We start from the raw sequence: 19073 nt of genomic DNA, 5'->3' as shown, positions 1-19073 counted from the left end.
CCAGTATAATAATTTTAATCAGGATTGCGCTTTTTAAACACAATATGCAATTTTCTCTGAGAAAATTTCCCCAATGTTTTTCTTTGTGTCTAAACAAATGGACTTTTTTTTAGACTGATTGTACGAGTTTAAGGATTATTTTAGATTTACTTTATTTGACAAGTGAAACTGCCCTCTTCTGTTGGCAGATAGTTATTCCAAGTAAATTTTTCTTTGATTTTTTTGCTTTGCAGTATTTTGTTAGCGCTTTTTTCCCGAGTAACACCATAGCCATAATTTTAAACTAAATTCTCCTTTCTATTAAACTTCTTAATAGGTCCTTAAATAAGCCTTTATATGGGCTTTCCCTCACTAAGCGAGAATCAGGGAGCCATCCATTAGCTCTAAATAGTGTTTGTATATTGATATTGCTGCCAAAACCCTGTGAAAAATACAGCAATGTTCATCTATTCTACAGGCCCATCTTGGACATTGGACAGTTTCTGTGTTGTGCTTCACTAGCTGGTGATTTTGCCTAACATCATAACTGCCTAACCCTGGCCCCACTCAGTTTTAAAACTGGCCTTGATTGAAAGCACTGCACTTTGTTTGTACCTCAGGTTGACATTTCGGTTGTGTTCTGCGTTTTCCAGGAGAAACCTTCTGTCTGTTTGTGTTTGTCAGATGGACCTTGAAAGCAACAGGCACGGAGAGCAAGGCGGAGGTGTGTGTTTGTGTGCCCATGTGTGTATGCTGATGGACGACAAGGGCGACTCCATTTCTTAGGTCAAGCTTCGGGTCACCTCTGTTGCCCTGGTAACCCTGTTCTGGCTGGGTTGCTTGGCAACAATCCTCTTTTGTTCCAAATGATTTAATTTGAAGCATATCTTCCCTCGTCACCCTTGGCTCACTGACTCACCCCTCTCCCTCGATCTTGTCCTCCTTCTGTCCCTCCATCACCGCTTGCTGAGTCTTTTCCTTCACCCTCCTCACTGAATTCCCCTTTTTTAATCTTGGCCCTTCCATTGACATCGAGAGCACAATCCTTCTTTTCCCTGTCCTATAAGTCCCTCCTGTTATCAGAAGGTTTTACGAGCGGATAGGTGTGTGTGTGACTATGTGAGAGCACAAGAGTGAGTTTGCTGAGTTTGAAGGTGGTGACTTTGCTCGACTGTACTTGCCTTTCTGTACTTTGCCATACAGAGTATGTTTTCATGTTTCTCATAAACTAATCTAGGATCTAAACTTGCACTGTGGCCTCCCATGCCTTCCTGTGAAGGGTTTGTATCATGTTCTTCCTTTGCCTGTAAGTGCCTCCCACAGTCTAAAGATATGCATATTAATTTAATTGGAGATTCTAAATTTGCCTTGGTTTTTGAATAAGTGGCTAAGAAAATGGATGGACGGAAACTAATTGGCAGCTGTGCCGGCCTCCCTTCTTCTAGGAGGCTGTCCACAAAAGTCTGGCTGCAGGGACTTAATACTTTTCAGCTGTAAGAGCATTTATAAGGGTCAAGCACTGATGTTGGACACAGACTGAAGCCTGAGAATATGACCTGAGAGTCAAGACACTGTTGCCAAAAATGTGGGAGCATCACTTCCTTCCTCTGTGAAATTAAGATTTAGATATTTTGGAATTTAAACTTAATTTAACAAATAAGTTTGTTCAAATACTTTGAGGCTACACTCATATATAATATTACAAACTTTAATGTTTAACCATTTCTTAATACAGCAGGCTGTGTTCTGCTGTTGTGCCTTACATCAAACAAAACCTGTCATTCAAAACAAAAACAAAAACTTTGCGAGTTTTTAATCAGTTTGTTCAGAATCATTACAGAGACATCATTAAGCAACATCATCAAGGTGTAATTTCACTCAAACGTAAATTATATTAAATGAACACCCAGTGTGTGTGTGTGTGTGTGTGTGTGTGTGTGTCCTTCTCCTGCTTATGTAACAGTCCAAGTATCTGATTGCGGCACACTTTTGTTTTCCAGAACAGTACACAAATTTTTTCCAGACTTCTTGTTATTGCTGTTTTGAAAAATGGGTAGACAACACCCATCTTTCACAGAGAGATGAGCACAGAGAAAGAGAGAGAGCAGATTCTGAGTCTCACCATAGCAGGTCCAGTGATCTTAGTCAAAAGGGCAGACTTCTGGTAATTGACTACTCATTTCTTTAAGTGGCGTATTGGCAAGGGCAGTCAGTGCATTTGCCAAAGCATTAAAGATTTAACTCTCTTTATCTTCCTGTGTGTGTGTGCGGAAGTGCAGATGGACAGATAAAGCTTGGTTGCTGTTTTTGATATCGTGTGATGATTTGTGGTGGGTGATTTTTTTTTAATAAAATCGTGTATGTGCTGGTTCAGGACAGGGCTTCTCTCTTTAAAATCTAAAGCATCTGTCTTCCTCTGTCTTCCCAACCCGACTGTATCCGATTTATTTTTAAAGAAGCTTAGCTGACAAAGCTGTATTGAAACTCTGCAGAGATAATTATAGAGGTAATTATGATGTAACAAACAGCAGCTGAATAATGGGTTTCAGCCTGATTAGCAACTCAATAAAGCATATATGCCATTAAAGTATAGGTTCAGATTCAAGTCGCACATTTTATCTGTATGTACAGTAGGCATATTGGTTCTGAAGCAATACTCAGTTTCACTCCACTGCGTCAAAAAATGGGGTCAAATTGTGCTTTCACCATTTTAAATTAGTATGAAGTGTTTACATTCTGAGGTTGGTTTCTTCAGCCTTACAGTTTGATGTTGCTGGCTGAGCCCAACCACAAACCTGTGTGGCTCAGAGAGCTGCAGGAAATGAACAGCTTTTACTCAAAGCTAGCCACAGTTTTTTATGCCTGTACATTTTTTTTATACAAAGAGAAGGACAGAAAATTAGGCACTTTCTTTCACAGACAGCTGTGCATTCCAAGTATGATGATGGAGGATGAGAAACATTCAAATAAGTGATTAAAGTGCAGATGGGTTTAGGCAACTAAAATTGTAAGGTGACTAAAGGGAAAGATGATGGGTACGGTTAATATCTGATAATCTGGATGTTAAGCGTAGGGTTTGTTTTAAATCATAGGGTACAGAACTTTCCTGTGCTGAACCTAATCTTAGCTGAACCGGTGCAAATTTATGACCTGTTAAAATATCTGTAAAACTAGTGACATGTAGAGAGTCTGAGACTTCTTTGGCTCTACAACACTGAAGCAATTGCTCACTTTGGTGACAACCAAAAAATATTGCTCCCATCATAGGAATACTAACCTAGAAAACACGGAGAAGGAATTTAATGCTTAAAAGGCCATAGCTTCGGAAGATACCCACTTGATTTGACTCACTCACACTACTGAAGTTTTATTTCACTCTGATTTTGTAAGGATGAAACAAATTTCGAGGGCTAGTAAAGTGACCTTAGAAAGAGATCAGTTCAAACCAGTAGCGAGACAAGGAATGATAACAAGAAGTGTGAATATTCTTGTGGCCACGCATTTGAAAATATCCTATCCTATCTTTAACGGCTATCGCCGTTTATTGCTGCTCTTTCTCCCCACCTCACCACTTATGTCAGCACCTCTTCATTTTTTTCATCCATACTGTATGTCAGCTTTCTCATTTTTCTTTTTTCTTTGCTCTACTTCCCTCCATCTTGCTCTCATTGTTTCTTTTTTCCCACTCTTTCGGTCTTTTTGCCCCCTTTCTAAGTCACCCTGTCATCTCTCCTCATTGCTCTCATCAATCTATATATGCTTATTTCTGCCATGTCCTTCGCTCACCTCTCACTCTCCCTTTCCCTCTTTCATTTGTTTCTCCCTGTTTTTCCCTTGTGTTTTTCTCTATCGTTGTCTTGCTCTCTCGCCATCCCAACTCTCTCTGTCTTTCTCTTCCTTGCAAATCATTATTCTTTTTCTTTTGTCAGCAGTGAAGCTGCTGCCCTTTTCTGCAAACTGAACCCCCCCCTTCCTCCCTCTCTCCCTGCTTGCGCTCCCTTTTCTTTCTCATAGTGCTGTTCCAGTGGCAGGGTGGGGCGGGAGGCTTGGCGCCTCACTACTGCTGCAGACACTGCTGGGCTATGATGGTGGTGGTGTGTGCGTGCGTGTGAATGGGAGGGCTCTAGCTCGTGGAGGATGCGGGTAAGGAGGGGATTGCCCGATTTCTGAGCTAACTATGTTTGACAGCGAACATAGGAAGGGTGGGTTGGCAGGGTAGTGGAGGGGTACTTGATGGGAGGTGGTGGGGCCTGTTGGGGGCTCAGAGAATCCCCCACAAGTAGGACTGATTAAGAAAAAAGGCGGGCTGGGGTAAAAACTAAGGGCTGAGGAGGTTGTTTGTCCTAAGGTGGCAGATAGGGGGTCCTTAAATCCCAACATCCAGTCCCACCCAGCACTCCCCCCCTTTACTTCCACACTCATCCACATCCCTTGAAGATTTTAAGTAATTTGTTCAGGATCCCAAATAATGTGACACCAGACTGAGGATTGCAACAATCGCATCTCTATTAAAGGCTGCAAAGCTGTAAAGAGCCTTTTTTTTCTACAATGATCTGCATTTCATAAGTCAGACGTGAACGGGGGGTCTGCTTCTTTAAAAAAAAACTCACCAGGAATTAAGACAAAATTGGATTAAATTTGCATCTTGTGAGTCGTAACAGCCGGACGGTAATGGTAGAGAGGTAAAGCGTGGAGTGAGGGGTGCAATAGTTGGGTGGGAGTGAACTTGTGGATGGTAGAGGTGGGCAGAAGGGCACGCACACCCACACACACATATTTACAGTCCCAGATATGCGCACACTTACCCAGGGGGATGGGGGTGGTAGTTGGGACAGCTGGGCATAGATGGATGGTGTGGGGGAGGCTGCTCTGTATCTGTCAGGGTGGGTGTATGTTTGTGTGTATGTCTTTCTGAATGTGTCCTCTGTACATTATGGGAAAAAGTGTGCATGCATGTGTTTTTCGCATGTTCTCCTTCTGGAGTCCAGCTGTATCTAATGCTGCAATTTTTTTAAGCACATTTTTATCCATTAACGTTCTCGTGTCTGATGTGTGTGCCTGCACCTGTGTACAGTTTTGGGGGTGAGTGGTGAGTACGTGAGGGTGTGTCTGTATGGGGGAGGGCTGTTTGTGTGTGTGTGTGTTGGGGGGGAGGGTCAGCTTTCTTGTAGTCTGCACAAGTGGATGCCTCTGTGTGTGTGTAATGGCCTGTATCATACCACGCCGTATCAACCCGCACATTGTTGGCTGAGTTTCCCATCAAATGTGTACAGCATCAGCGGCACCATGACACATGACTGTGTCTGTCACACACCATAGCCCTGGACTCAGTGCAGCTGCAGTGGAATGTGGATACACGCGTAGGAATGCACAGGGTAACACGCACGTGCACTTCGCCTCAACCACATGGAGATAAAAAGCATCTCATAAATCACACAGATACACACGCTTCTTCCCACGTATTTGTGCACAAACAGATATATTCCTAACCACAAAAAACCCCCAAATACCACTGTGTGCTTGAGCGCAAACACGCACTGGCATGCAAACATCTTCGATAATAAGATTCTCAGGGCTCACACACACACGCAGACGTGCACATACTGAGACACAGTCAGATAATTACCTCCCTCCAAAGCAACAAATACGCTCTGCTTACAAATATAAACCACACGTGCGCAAATATGAGGATAGAAATCTTATCACATAAACACACATGCACACTTAGACTAGACCTACATGTGAAGGTGCTCTCACACACAGTTCTTTAACAGTAAATAAAGTTTATTAACCTGAGTTAATTAGCAACAACATTGTAAATCCACCCTGGGGGACCAAAAAACGGAGGAAAATAAGGAATTAAGGATGGGGAGAATTAAGCGAGTTGATCAGTAATAGAGGAGGAGGGGAAGGAGGCTTGACAGAAGGGCGAGGAGGTGAGGGGGGACGATAGGAAAGCAGGGAGGACATCGGGGCAGATGGAGGGAAGGAGGGGGGAGAAGCTAGAGGGAGACAGATGGAGTAAGAAGGAAAAAGAGGGTGAACATGGAGATGTGCAAGGTGGTTTGAATTTTTCACTGTCTGTTCTTTGTAGGGAGAGAAATTGGAGGAATAAAGAGGGAACTTTTTTTCTTATTAAGGCAGTAGTTCAACTTTTTGGGAAACATACTTCCAAAGAGTGAAATAAGGCGACTAAAATTAATCCAGTGTGTGCGGGTGTGGGTGTGGGTGTGTGAGTATGTGTGTGGTACCGAGCTGAAGTCAGGACCTGGTTAAACTAGTTTCGCCTGTTCTTATTTATACATATTTATGTAGTTTAGCTTAAATACATAGATACCAGGGTAACATTGGGCTATACAGGATGAACTTAAGCCCCACTGCACAGTATTGTATTTTATCATTAAAGCTGTTTGTTTGCAGAAGTTTGTAAAGGCAAAGAAAAAACATGTGTGCTTAATTTCATTCTAACGTAAAGCCTGGGGAGTAGCCTGGGGAGTTCATTGTCAAAGTTCAAAACATTATGGCAGCACTTTTCTTCAGCACTGTGTGAATTATTTTTGTTTGACTGAATAAGTACCTTCTGTCTAGACATCTTCACAGATTGACTTTGAATTTTTGAAGTTAACCACAAGCTGAAAATTATATCCAAACTCAGTGCGCATGAATAGATTTTCACAATAAACCGCCCAAAACGTAATTAAATGCGATATGAAATGCAGCTGACTGTAACAGAAGAGAGGTTTTAGTTGGTATATGTCTCTCCTTGGATAAACTGAACAAGTCTGCAGTGCAGCTCTATATGTAATGCATACACATGAGATTGATAGCGATCTTTTCATCTAACTCTCTGACAGAAAACAAATAAACCATATGTTTAAAAAATGTGGAATTAGTCCTTCAAGTTTTTCCCTCTCTCTCTCTCTTTCTTTTTTTGTCACTGGAGATCCCTCGAGCACTTCTCACTTCCTCTGTTGTCTCACTAGCTCCTTCTTTCCCCTCCCTCTCATTTTTTTTCACACACGCACACAGTTTCCCACCTCGTTTTGTCACCCACCCTCCTCTGCATACCCTTATCCATCTATCTTTCTCTCTGTGTCCTCCTTCCTCCCTCCCTCATTCCATTGACTTGATATCCCAGTCAGCCTTCTACCCTTGCGTTCTCTCACCTTGTTTCTGGCTAGGGAAAGTGTAAATTGTGTTGCTTTAAATACCCGTGTCTTACGCTGGCTCTAAGCTTGGTGAGGGGAGGCGTGGATGTGAGGAGAGAAAAAAAGAGGAGCAAACCACAGTTTAACTTAACGTCTGCTAAGGATAGATAGGTCTCTCCTTTTATTTTTGCAGCTTGAGTGTTTAACCTGACTTAACAGTTTAAACTCCAGATGAACTTCATTTCCCTCCTTTAACTTTGCTGCTAAGGAGATTCAAAGGTAAAAAGAACGGTCGTATCTGAATCCGAGGATTATCGGAGCCAGATTCTAGTGGCGAGAGACTCTTTAGCACTTGTATGAACCAGTTTCAACCATCAGATGGGTTGGGTGCGCCACACTGGACTGTATCATAAAATATGTTAACCACACAAACTTTTTAATAACTCATTTCAAATACTCTAATATCTCTAGCATCCATCTTCATACCCGCTGCTTCTAACCGCACCCCTCTGACCATATAATAATGGTTTAAGTCGATTTGAGATATTGCTAAAAGATTGATAAATTATGCTCTTGCAGTTAAATTCTACACACATGGTCCTTCAACTTAATTAAGCCAAACTTTTCTTTGATTAATATTTGACCAACTGTGCTAAAAACGTCAGCATGCTCGTATACTGTACAATTCAAATAATTTGTATGCATTAGTGGAGCTTTAAATTTAAGATGCAGAGTGCCTGTTAATCATGATTAAAGCATTTTAGGCCTTATGGTCCATAAGAGTGAGATTAACCTTTATTTGTTAGCTTTCATTAATTTACACACAATGTTTTCGTGGCAAACAACAACCGGAGCCTGATGTATTGGGCGTCTGCTAAGTGCTACTGGAGTAGCTGGAAATTATGTTTTGCTCCAAGACACTCCAGCAGCGTTAATGAACGAGCTACAAGTGCAGCTTTCACATTTACCATGCCAGTTCATGGATCGAATCTGCAATCTTCCTCAGACCCTTTCACTTCTCTAACCTTTAACAAACCAGCACCCCAGATCAATAATTTTAAATGAAAATAAAAGACCGAGATATGACAAATAACCACGAGACAAACAAACGTGTATAATAACAAGGGCCGCTACATTTCTGAAAGTTAACCTCCTTGGCTCTGGGTCGTTATTTATTACAGGGGCGTGCTTAGTTTGAAACGTCGAGACATTTAATTGTTGCGCTTTCAAGTTTTTACTTCAGATTGAAGTTTGGAGAAACATCTGGGAGATAAAGTGTAATTTATGAGAAAAATGTGACGTGATGGCTTTGAAAACTTTACTCCCCCGCAAACACAAATTTGATTAAATGATTAATTGGTTGATATTAACTTGACCAAAAGAAAAGCTTTGTCTGGCATTTAGTGTCCCACTGATAAAAAGCGACATTTCTGGGGTTTTTCTGGTGATAAATATTCAACATTATGTAAAGGATCCTTTAAAATATGTCCACTTTAAAAGCACGTCTCCTCACTGAAAAGTCACTAATTGGCTACTGATATTGTTTTACCAGCACAAATGTCACACTGAGCCTCAAACTCAGGTTGTCCTTGATCAGAAAATGCCAGCACACTGTGGCAGCTAGACAACGCAAGATTGGCTAACCTGTCGTCGTTCATTGCGGTTGGCTTGATGAGTAGTGCAGTGGGACAGCCAATTTACCCAAAGTGTTCATGCCAAGTGGAGGAGCTTGTGCGATCAGCCACAAGAATTAGCCCAAGATGCTATTAAAGGAGACACTAATCCGCGGTACACTTGACCACACATTCAGCCCTCAGCCATCATGGTGCTTAGATAAACTAACCACAAGGTCAGAGCTGCAGTAAAACAGGAGAGAAAGCAAGTGAGCGACTTCCTGACATGAAGGGCTCTGGAAGTCTCTGAGTGTCTTTTGAATCCCGCTGGCAAAGAGCAGCTGTACCTTTATTATCGCTCTGAAACCTTATAGCCCAGAGGCAAACCTCAAGGCTTTTTTTGCCTGATGTTTTCTGTGATGCTGGACTTGCTGGCCAGTTTTAAAATGAAAAAAAAAGATGCCTATAGTTTCTCCCAGGTGCTCTCGGCTCATGTACTGCAAATGTGCGTTTTTGATGCTACATTCAGTTAGTTTGCTCTCCTCCTCTTCTGCATCCTTTCTTTGTGTGCCCCTCCTTTGCGTGTCTTGATGGGAGTTCCGCTGAAGCGCACTTAAGCAGATGTTCTTCTTGCAGAAAAAAAAAAAAAAAATCAATTCCACCGCCGGTGCAAGGATGCGATAACGCTCCACCCCGAATATAAACCTGTCTCCCGCTTGACAATTTGGTTCCAATTAAACTATTTATATGCGCCGTATTTTCAGGGGAGAGGAGACCGCTTTGAGGCGTATTTTCTTATAAGATGTTCCCCCACGTTGGCTTGGTTTTGTCGTCAATTATGTCATATTTTCCTTTTGGTTGAGATTAGAATGAGTGAGCACCGGCACATTTGGAAGATAGTAGGAGAGGAGAGGGCGCGAAGGGTGCACACGAGCCCGAGATACGTGGAACTTCACGTGGCAAACAAACGAAACAGCAGCGACCATGTTAGGCTTTACTTACCGTAACGAGGGACTCCATATTTTAGTATAGATCTCTGGTTCTGATTCATAATTTGTCTCCCTCATTGAATGCAGAGGAGAATTAGCCTGCACCATCACCCGTTATCAAGGGAGCACTGTTAAATACCATAATTTGAGCCAATTTGAATACTGTTACACACCCAGACAGTTCACTCTTCAGTGATTTTTGCGGTGTTCCAGTTTCAGCTACAGCCTTTAGAATCCCTTCATTATGTCGGGTCATTTATATTCTCATTCTCCTTTTCCTCTGACCTGCTCATTTCCATAATGCCTGTCCTGTTTGAGCTTCCTCTGGACCAGCCGATGCATATGCATGGCGTTAAAAACTGACACAGATATTGACAAAGGAGAGTTAGAACGCCATTAGAGGTATGAGACAGCGCTCTTGACCCGTCGAGAGCCACTGTCTGCCGTAGTCGCTTCATCTTTGCTGGTCCCTCAGGTCGGATGGTCCCTGGATGCCAGGGCTGCAACTGACTCATTGCTCTTACACTGGCCTCGCAGACATACAAGTAGATAGCCATTTGTCTACTTTTTTGTCCCTCTGACAGCTTGTCTGTGTGTGTGCGTATTGTGTCTGAGCTTTCAGAAAGACAGATAGAGATATATAGATAATCTGACAAGCAGAGAAAGAGATGGGCGGGGGGAGATAGAGAGAAAGAGTGAGATCGAGGCGGGTAATGCATTTTGTGGGTTTATCTGATTTGTGTGTTGGTGTGTGCTACTATTTTTGCCTGTGTTTTCATATGAGCACTGCATCTCACTGACTTGTGATGCATTTCTATCACTCAGTCTCGTGATTTTTTTTCTTCCCTCTCTCCTGTTACCTAGAAGACGACCCCTTGCAGCCAATGACCTCCGATGAGACGGTGCCCGTGGGGGGTACGGTGACATTGACCTGCCGGGTGGCAGAGAGCGACAATTCCTCACTGCAGTGGTCCAACACTGCACAGCAGACCCTGTACTTTGGAGAGAAGAGAGGTGAGAGGAAGTCAGGGATGGAGAAACTATCAGAGTATCATTAGGAGCTAATTACAGAATATGTACAAATTCTGCTAATTTACTTTGCCAAATGTGTTTTGGATCAGTGCTTTTCAAACCACTTGTGCTCAAGTCACACCAAAGGGAAGACCAAAATTTCAGTGCGCACCTTTATCCTCAAAATATGACGCAAAATAGTCACCAGTTCTTATTCGATTCGATTTTTGCCAGCTCACTTGCAGCATCTGGACTCAGCCTGACACCTGAATTTCAGATACTTTCATATAAAAGTCTTGCTGCCTCTGGTTTAGATGCAGTGCTCTTTTTAAAAAAGCCAAGATTCTCTCAGAAGGATGTTTATTTTCTAAGTGCCTCTTTAGCTTGCACCGTGTTAGCTTTAGCCAGCTTTTCCTGACAGATGACTTTCAGGCTGAGGGCTGTTAACATCCCCTGTCCAGCTGTCGAAGCCAAAAGACATTTAGCGTTTTTTTTTCCTCCCATTAGGCAGCAGATTTTTTGCACTGATGGTTATTTATAGAAAATTAGTATGTAAAAAGTACTGAACAACCTATTAGTTTATCCATAGCCTTTTGTGCAATTAAAACCTGATATCATGGCAAAGCGTGCAATAGACACGCCGTTTGGGATGCAGAAGTTGCCGTAACAGCAAGGGGAGATAGTATATTTAAAGCCAAAAAGTCGCTAGTGAGCAAGGAAGGTATGAAGTAGGTTCCAGGGTCCTTAATCACCAGAAATCATTAAGCTAGGTGGCTAATATGTATATACATGTAAATGTGCTAAAAATGTCTGTTTAAACGCTTGTATTCTTGTTGGCTTAAAATAAAACATCTCCCTCTGCTGGCACTCCAGCTTACTGCAACTTCTACATGCGTGTCCATTTCACACTTAGAAGAAGCAAAGTGTGGAATGGACACGGTGGACCAGCATGTCTGTTACACGTTTTGCTGTGATACGGGGTTGGCAATAATATATTGTGATAATAACATATGTTGAACACATGGACTTACCCGTGTGGACACTATTTGGGGATCAGGGGTGTCAAATTGATGTTAGTAGATCAGCCACATATAGCAAAATTTGGTCTAGTATATTGTTGGCCCAGTAAAGACTTACTGCATAATAACATATAAAAACAAAAACACATTAAATTTTCCCTGTCTTTAAAAGTTTGGAAGTACAGGTACAATCTGAAAAAACAAAACAAAACAAAAAACATGCGTACTTTCAACATCGTGTATCAGTTTTCCATTTTTTAAAATATCATTGTTAGAAAGAAGGCTGTAAAACTGAGATTGAGTCAGACTCCTGGGTCAGATGAAATAACACCTTAGATAAAACTTCACACAAGACAATCCATTTTTAATGACTCGGAGCAAATGCTTCCTGGTGCAGGTGGAAAATACGAAAAGTTAAAAAAAAAAAAAAAAATATATATATATATATATATGTATATTCTTTTTCTTCTTTCTTGTATTCACCAGTCCCGCAAGACTGCCAGGACACTATTTGAGGCCAATTCTCACCCCAGTCCATTCCTATTTCATGATTTGTTATAGGGAATAGCACTGATGGAATGTGCAGGGCTTACACAGCTGTGAGATAAATTTTGTTTTAGTGCGAGACCACAAACCTAAAACAAAAGTCACAGTTTGGTGAAGCATTTTAAAGCTCATGTCCTGGCTGTACCCTGCCTTTCACCAAATGACAGCTGGGAATAGGCTCCAGCTCCCCACAGGAGGATCCTTAGCTTCTTATCCAAACCTGGATAAGGAGATAAGAAAATGAATGGATGGGTTTTAAAAGCTCAGTGCTTCCCTGTTTGTGTCACAAGTAGGTATAATTGAGAAAAGGCAAAAAGGAGAATTTGTGCACTTTCTGATTGTTGCTATAGCAGACAAGCAAATAGAATTAACAGCTAACAAGTGCTCATAAAGTGCTAGTGTCACAAATGAGTTGTATTTGTGAACTATAAGGATATAAATGGTGAAGTAGTGTCATCCGCCACGTTGCTCCAAGGCTTAGATTACTAGTTTTGAGCTTGAGTAATCATCGTGGCTCCAGCTTTTCCTCGCCCTACTCATTCTGTCCCTCAAGCAAAGTAAATGCTTAAAGATGAAGACACACATACACAAGTTGTCTCACACACACACACACACACACACACACACACACACAGATCATTAAGCCCTTGAACTGTTAGAGGATCAAAAAACTTGGAAAAACAATGGCTATTTTCACTTTAGCTGTGATGTGTGTTATTGCAAGGGAACCCATGTAAAGGCTACTTTAATGGTGCTTTCTAACACAGAGTGATGTCAAGAAGTTCAGGTCTGCACTTTTCTCTGTATTACCCATCAGAGATGTACATGAGAACAGACATTAAACGGTCTTTAACCTTCCCACTCTGTAGTACAATGTGATGTCTGATTGTGCTCATGTGAGAATAGCACAGTTAATTCTCTGGTGAATTCACAGCAAATGAGTGGGCGTCATGTGTCCTGCCTCCGGCTCCCTCTACTCAGGCAGCTCCCTCACCTAAAGCAAACGGATGGAGAGAGAGTGAGGATGCCTGTGAAACTGACTGGCTGCTGTATATTTGAGAAAAGACAACTGCAGGCAAAGTCACAACCTAGCATGTGTAAAAAAAACCACCCCAGCTATAGTAACACTTGGAAGGCGTAAAAATTATGGATATGCATTGGACAGATGGCTGCACTTATGATTTTTCAGCAGCTTGGTAAAATGCTTCACTAAAATGACCCCTAAAAGTGAATTAAACAAAAGGATTTCACTCCCTCTTGAATATGTCTTGGATGCATTTGCATATTGCACACTATCTCATGTATCAAGGATGCATGAAGTATCATAACTAGATGTAAATAGAGTCTATTTTGATTTTTTGTAAAGGTATATGCTTCCAATATATTTGCTGAAGAATATTAATTCTGTTTGAATGGAATTTTTGGAGGACGGGTGTACAATAAAGATGTCTCCTGCTGCAATGTTGTTGAATGAGGCACCATAATTACTTCATATAAACAGGGTCAAATGCTTTGTTCGAGAGAAGAAAAGCCTCACCGACATTAGGAGACCGAGATGGCAAGCAACATATTATTGTAATATTGCACGGTGCCAAAAGCGCTCAGTAAGTGCAACAAATGAAAACGGACGACATAAACAAACTTCTGGGGGCTAAAGTGCATCTTAGTGAAAAATTCAAACTGTTTTTAAGAAAATCTGTCGCAGTTTTTTAATAACCCATTTTGTGCCACTTGATGGGCTAACTAGCTGGTGTGCCAGGCTGGCTTTTATTGACATTTTGAAAAGAGAGACTTCCCACTCAATGATACAGTGGTCAAAAAAGAAAATCACACAACAGACCTCGCATTTGAAAAGGGGGAAAAAAAAAAGAGTTGCTGTTGGTGGGGTTAAAAAATGACACTGTAAATAAGGACTGACATTAAATATGGAGTTTTGGCTCTAATCATGCCTGTTGACTGTGCTGGCTCAAACCCATGGCTCAAAACATCACGAGGAGTGAAAAGGAGCATGCCCAGCAGCTAGTTTGAGCGACATTAATAGGCTATGATTGTGAGAAAAAAAGTCGCTTTTTCTTTATTTGACATTATGACAAAAAATACTGCCTAAGTGCTGGTTAAAGACAAATACGTTTAAAAAAAAAATTCTCTGAAACTTTCTTGTAGTTTGTCCATTTTCTGTAGTCCAGCATCACAGAGCAGGCTTGGCACTCGGGACTGAAAAAAGGAGAGAGTGGTATGGATGGAAGGAAGGAGTGATAGGATAGTTGGGGAATTACAAACGAGCCAGACGAGAGAGATAGAAAACCTCCCATATGCAGTATTACACGCTTAACAGTGGAATTCAAGTAATTGAGAGATGGGGTTGAGAATTGCGAGAGTAGAGATGGCTACAGGCTGAGAAGTTTTCACTGCAAAGGGCCAGACTTTTTGAAACAAACAATTTGGAAAACAGAGAGAGGTGCGAGAGAATGGGGAACAGAGGTGGGGAAGGGCAAATTGAGAGAGCAGCGAGTCTTTACTCCAGATGGAGCTTCAACCACAGTGTAGAGATTGAAGACAGAAAGTGAGGCTCTTCTCTGCAATGATACAACACTTACAGATCGAACCCCTACTTGGGAGGGAATTGAGACGAGTATTGGAGAAGGAGGTGGTGGTGGAAAGGGAGAAGGAACCCATTGTAGTGGGTTAAAAAGCAGAGTTAAGAACCAGATCTGGGTGAATGGTGGTGCTGGAGGGGTGGAAGGTGTGAAGGGAGTTGAGAAATCTTCGACCATGTCTTTTCTTTAAAGTGCAGCAGATGGGGGAAGAAGGAAGGTAACGTCAGGTTCTTGTCTTTTTTACAGTAAAGATATAAAAAGATAAAGCAACGGAGGTATTGACAGAGTAAGATTACAGATAATGACGATAATGACGAGGCAGAAAGGAGACTGGATAGTAAACGGAAGACAACGGTTCTCTAAGAGGAAAGAGAAAGAAGATGAGAGAGCATTTTGACTTTTAGCAGATGCTATTACCGTGATCGAAGCATTGAAAAGCAGAAAAGCATGTCCAAGATGCACAAGGAAATGGCCTTGAAGGACTGATTGCAAGAATTCAAATGAGAGGAGACCTTTTCTTTTCATTGGTAGTTGTTGAAATGTATGATTTCACCTCCTAAGTCTAGTCATTTGAATTTCTCATAACGCCATTTTAGTTTGCTTAGGATAAATGCTTGCACTGTTTTATGTGGTATCACCTGGTGTTTTCTGTCATTAGTTTTAAGCAGGTAACAGTAAGGCTTTTACTGAAAACAGCTGGAAACAAAGCTTATGAGATTTAATGAAACAGTGATGTAGTATAGTGGAAAATAAAAACACTGAATAGCATGATTCAAACCAGAAATTTCACATTTAGATTCATCACTGAATAATAGAATAATAGAAATCATTTTCAGGCCAGTTTTTGTGTAACTGAGCATACCGCAGCATTTTCTCCCTGCTTCTCTTCCTTATGAACGACTCCTTGACAGCCACTAACCTGAGCTGCCCTCTGATAAAACTTATTCCTCCAAAATGACAAGAAAGCCTTGCTCAACACTTTTGTACAGCGCCATATATATTTCAAAAAAGTGTCAAAAGCTTGCAGTGTTTAATTATAACAGTAATTTGTGAAAATGTTCTTCATCTTTCAGTTAACGCCCTCCACACATTACCATTCCCAAAAAAAATCTTTCTTGGTAGTTCGCTGTAATTGTCGAGCCAAGAAAGAAAAAAGTCAAAGTCAGATTAAAAAGGTTAAATGAAAGGATGCTTGGCTCTAAAAAAGTGCAGTATGAGAGCGGGAAAAGAGTGACTAAAAATTCCTCAGTTGTCCAGTTTGGACATGATAGATAGAAATGAGGCAGCAAGTCATCTACGCGGTTGGCCCAGACAGTAAAGCGCAGGCAGTGCACTTCAGAACTGAGACAGCAAGACATAGATGGATGAGAGTGAGGAGAAAAAAAGAAGGGCATATCAGAACAGGAGTAAAAAAGCGGAAAAAATTAGAGATACGATTGAAAAAAAAATCAGAGGGGAGGAAAAGAAAAGGAGACGAGAACAGGGAATGAGAGAAATCAGAACTTCTCACCATCATGTTTCAACATAGCACAGCATGCAGCAGGCTTTGTAGCGGGAGGGAGTGAGGGATGAACGAACAGCATGGTGAGCGATAAAAGAAGAAGCACAAGAAAGGACGAAGCAAATGATGAGTGACAACTCCTTACAGAGATGGCCACCACACAGACTGTGGAACTGACGAAACTGCTCTGTGACAAAATCTGAGATGGCAAAGGAGAAAAAGGAATAATCAAAGATGGAATGACGGATGCTTGTTTTTCTTTAAACAGGTATCCCTATTAAAATGAAAACCTTGCCGTTGATGCATGCATGACAGTTTTACCATCATTAAAGTAAGGAGAAGAACAGGAGGGGAGGAGATAAAGAGAGATGTGATGAAAAAATGAATGGAGGGGATGAGGACAGAGTGGTAGATGTGACACTATAGAGAGAGCAGAATTGGGTTTGTAAAAATGATACAGGGAAAGTAACTTGGAAAGAGACCTTGAATTCAATTTATAAATACATTTTTATTCACAAGTAATGTGAAAAATGAAACATCTAAGCCCATGCTGTGATGTATGAAATGTTGGCGTTGCTGGCATTATCACAGGGTCACATCAACTCAATCCAATTCTCCATGGTAGATTGAAAGCTCAAGCTGACTTTTATCATTAATCACTTAGCCAAAACCATTGATATCAGTTAAATTTGACCCTGCTTTGCACAGATGAGAGGTGATACAGAGAGGCAGTGACACAGAGAAGGGAACAGAGAAAAGGGGCACATTTAAAAAAAAAAAAAAAGCACAAATCCTTTTTAAAGCTTCATGGAAGTGAATTGAAAGAGAACACTTTAAAAAATAGAGTAAAAGAACAAAACTGAGGAAACCAGTCTGGTTCCAGTGGAGCAGAGCTAATGAGAGTTCTGCAACTACAACAGCCCAGATAAAGATGAAGCAAAACAGGAAATTAATTGTTGAGGGACATAAAGCCCAGTTGTGTTTATTAAAGCAGATACAATTACAAAAAAAATGCTTTTTACAGCTAATCCTGTCCTGCATTAATCCAAGCGTGAACATTTAGTGCAGAGGAGCCTGTCACTGCATGGCATAAATAAATGATCTGATAACTGTAGCCAACACAGGATATTTTGATACATTTAAGGCCTTAATTTGAGATCATTTATTTTAAGACCCTTTTAAGGACTCACATATACCCTGGAGGGAACATGTGGGAGTGAATGGATGGATGGATGAGTGAAAAAAAAGACCTTTTGCTGCTAATAGAAGAGATTAGCCAGCTAGGAAGGCATGAAAACAGATGGGTTCATACATTAATGCTGAACTGTCAGGAGACAAGCCAGGGGAAAGGAGGGGGGCAGAGAAACTGAGACCAAATGATGGACATGAGGGAGTTAAATATTCACAGAAAGTTGCTTCGGTCTGAGAACTTTCAGTTTGTTATTTTATCAAAAACAAGTCTTCACAGTACATCTGTGAAAGGTCACTTAGTCATTTCTTACAGTAGCTTTATATAGAGTCACTAAGTTTTAAAAAAATAGTTGTGAAACTTTGTTTTAGCATGCTTGACATAGTTGTTTGGTTGTCTGAACTCCCAGCTGTGGGGTGAGCTTGCTACAGTATAGTTAGCAAGACCACCGGAAGGCAGGATGAGGCTGAGTGACTTGTGTATTCTGTCAGAAAAGAGACAAACCTGTGAGCATCCTGATAATAATTTTTCATACTTTATTGTTCATTTTGAAACCCTAACCTCTGGGGGACCTTGCATCGTTTTCCCACAGTACACTGTGACATCCTTGGGATTAAATAAATGTTGCGGTAAATGAGCAAAATTCCCCCAAATTCAGAAAAAAATAAATAATTTTAAAGTGAATAAAAATGAGCTCAGAGGCAGAACTTTCAATAAAATTATACAAGAGTGAGAGTTTGATTATAATATTGCCTCCTTGTTTCCCCTGATACAGACTTCTCTCCTGCGGTGACTTTCTCCAGTTTGTCGGCTCAGTTTTGTGGTTTTGGTTCATAATCTTTTTTTCAGTTTTACTTCTGATGGAAACACCTGACAGGAGCAGGTGTGACAAGTCTATGACTCAGTTGCCCCATTGCAATTGGATAGACAGTTTAATAGACAGGAAATGCAATATAAAGGAGTCAAAATTATTTTGCATTTCCCCCTATATTATGTAACTAGCAGTCATAATATAAAAACAGACTCTTCTTCCTTATTTGTCTTAGGTTAGAAGGACCCTAACATTACTACTAATAAAATAAAATGTGATATGATATCCAGTTCCAAGCTATGGAAGAAGTTGCTTGAAGGAAAAGGCATTAAGCATTATAACTTGTTGCACTGGCATTGACCTCTCTCTCCAAAAGTCATAGTCCAGTGTGAATGTAGTGCTGTATTAATCAATCAGTGTTGGAACTGAAACTGCAGAAATGATCCAGTGAAACAGACAAAAGTGCCCGCATGAAGAAAACCCTATCATTAAAAGCAGGCAAGAGCGTAATCAAACATCACTCTTGCATAATGTGATTGAACGCTCTGCCTTTGAGCTCATCTTGCCATTTTTTTTAGATTGACTTTTAATTTATTTCTTTTTGTTCAATTCTTGTGGGATTTCATTGAATTATCATTTAATCACATAAACATCTTTTTGTTCATTGCTT

At 41.0% G+C, this 19073-nt stretch overlaps 1 protein-coding gene across 8 annotated transcripts in view; it reads left to right on the top strand.

Annotated features, from left to right (window-relative positions):
• cadm3 (cell adhesion molecule 3) overlaps positions 1–19073 on the top strand; it is a 95833-nt gene that overhangs the window by 26011 nt on the left and 50749 nt on the right. For all 8 annotated transcript variants that reach the window (XM_031754945.2, XM_031754943.2, XM_039602567.1 and 5 more), the window contains exon 3: positions 10594–10743. In XM_031754945.2, coding sequence (XP_031610805.1) covers positions 10594–10743 — 150 coding nt within the window. The remainder of the gene's footprint in view (positions 1–10593; positions 10744–19073) is intronic.

Source organism: Oreochromis aureus, linkage group 18 (assembly GCF_013358895.1).
Source record: "Oreochromis aureus strain Israel breed Guangdong linkage group 18, ZZ_aureus, whole genome shotgun sequence".
In the NCBI taxonomy this organism is placed as follows: domain Eukaryota; kingdom Metazoa; phylum Chordata; class Actinopteri; order Cichliformes; family Cichlidae; genus Oreochromis; species Oreochromis aureus.
The sequence above is the reverse complement of the archived record's forward strand: the minus strand, read 5'-3'. Positions and strand labels throughout refer to the sequence as shown.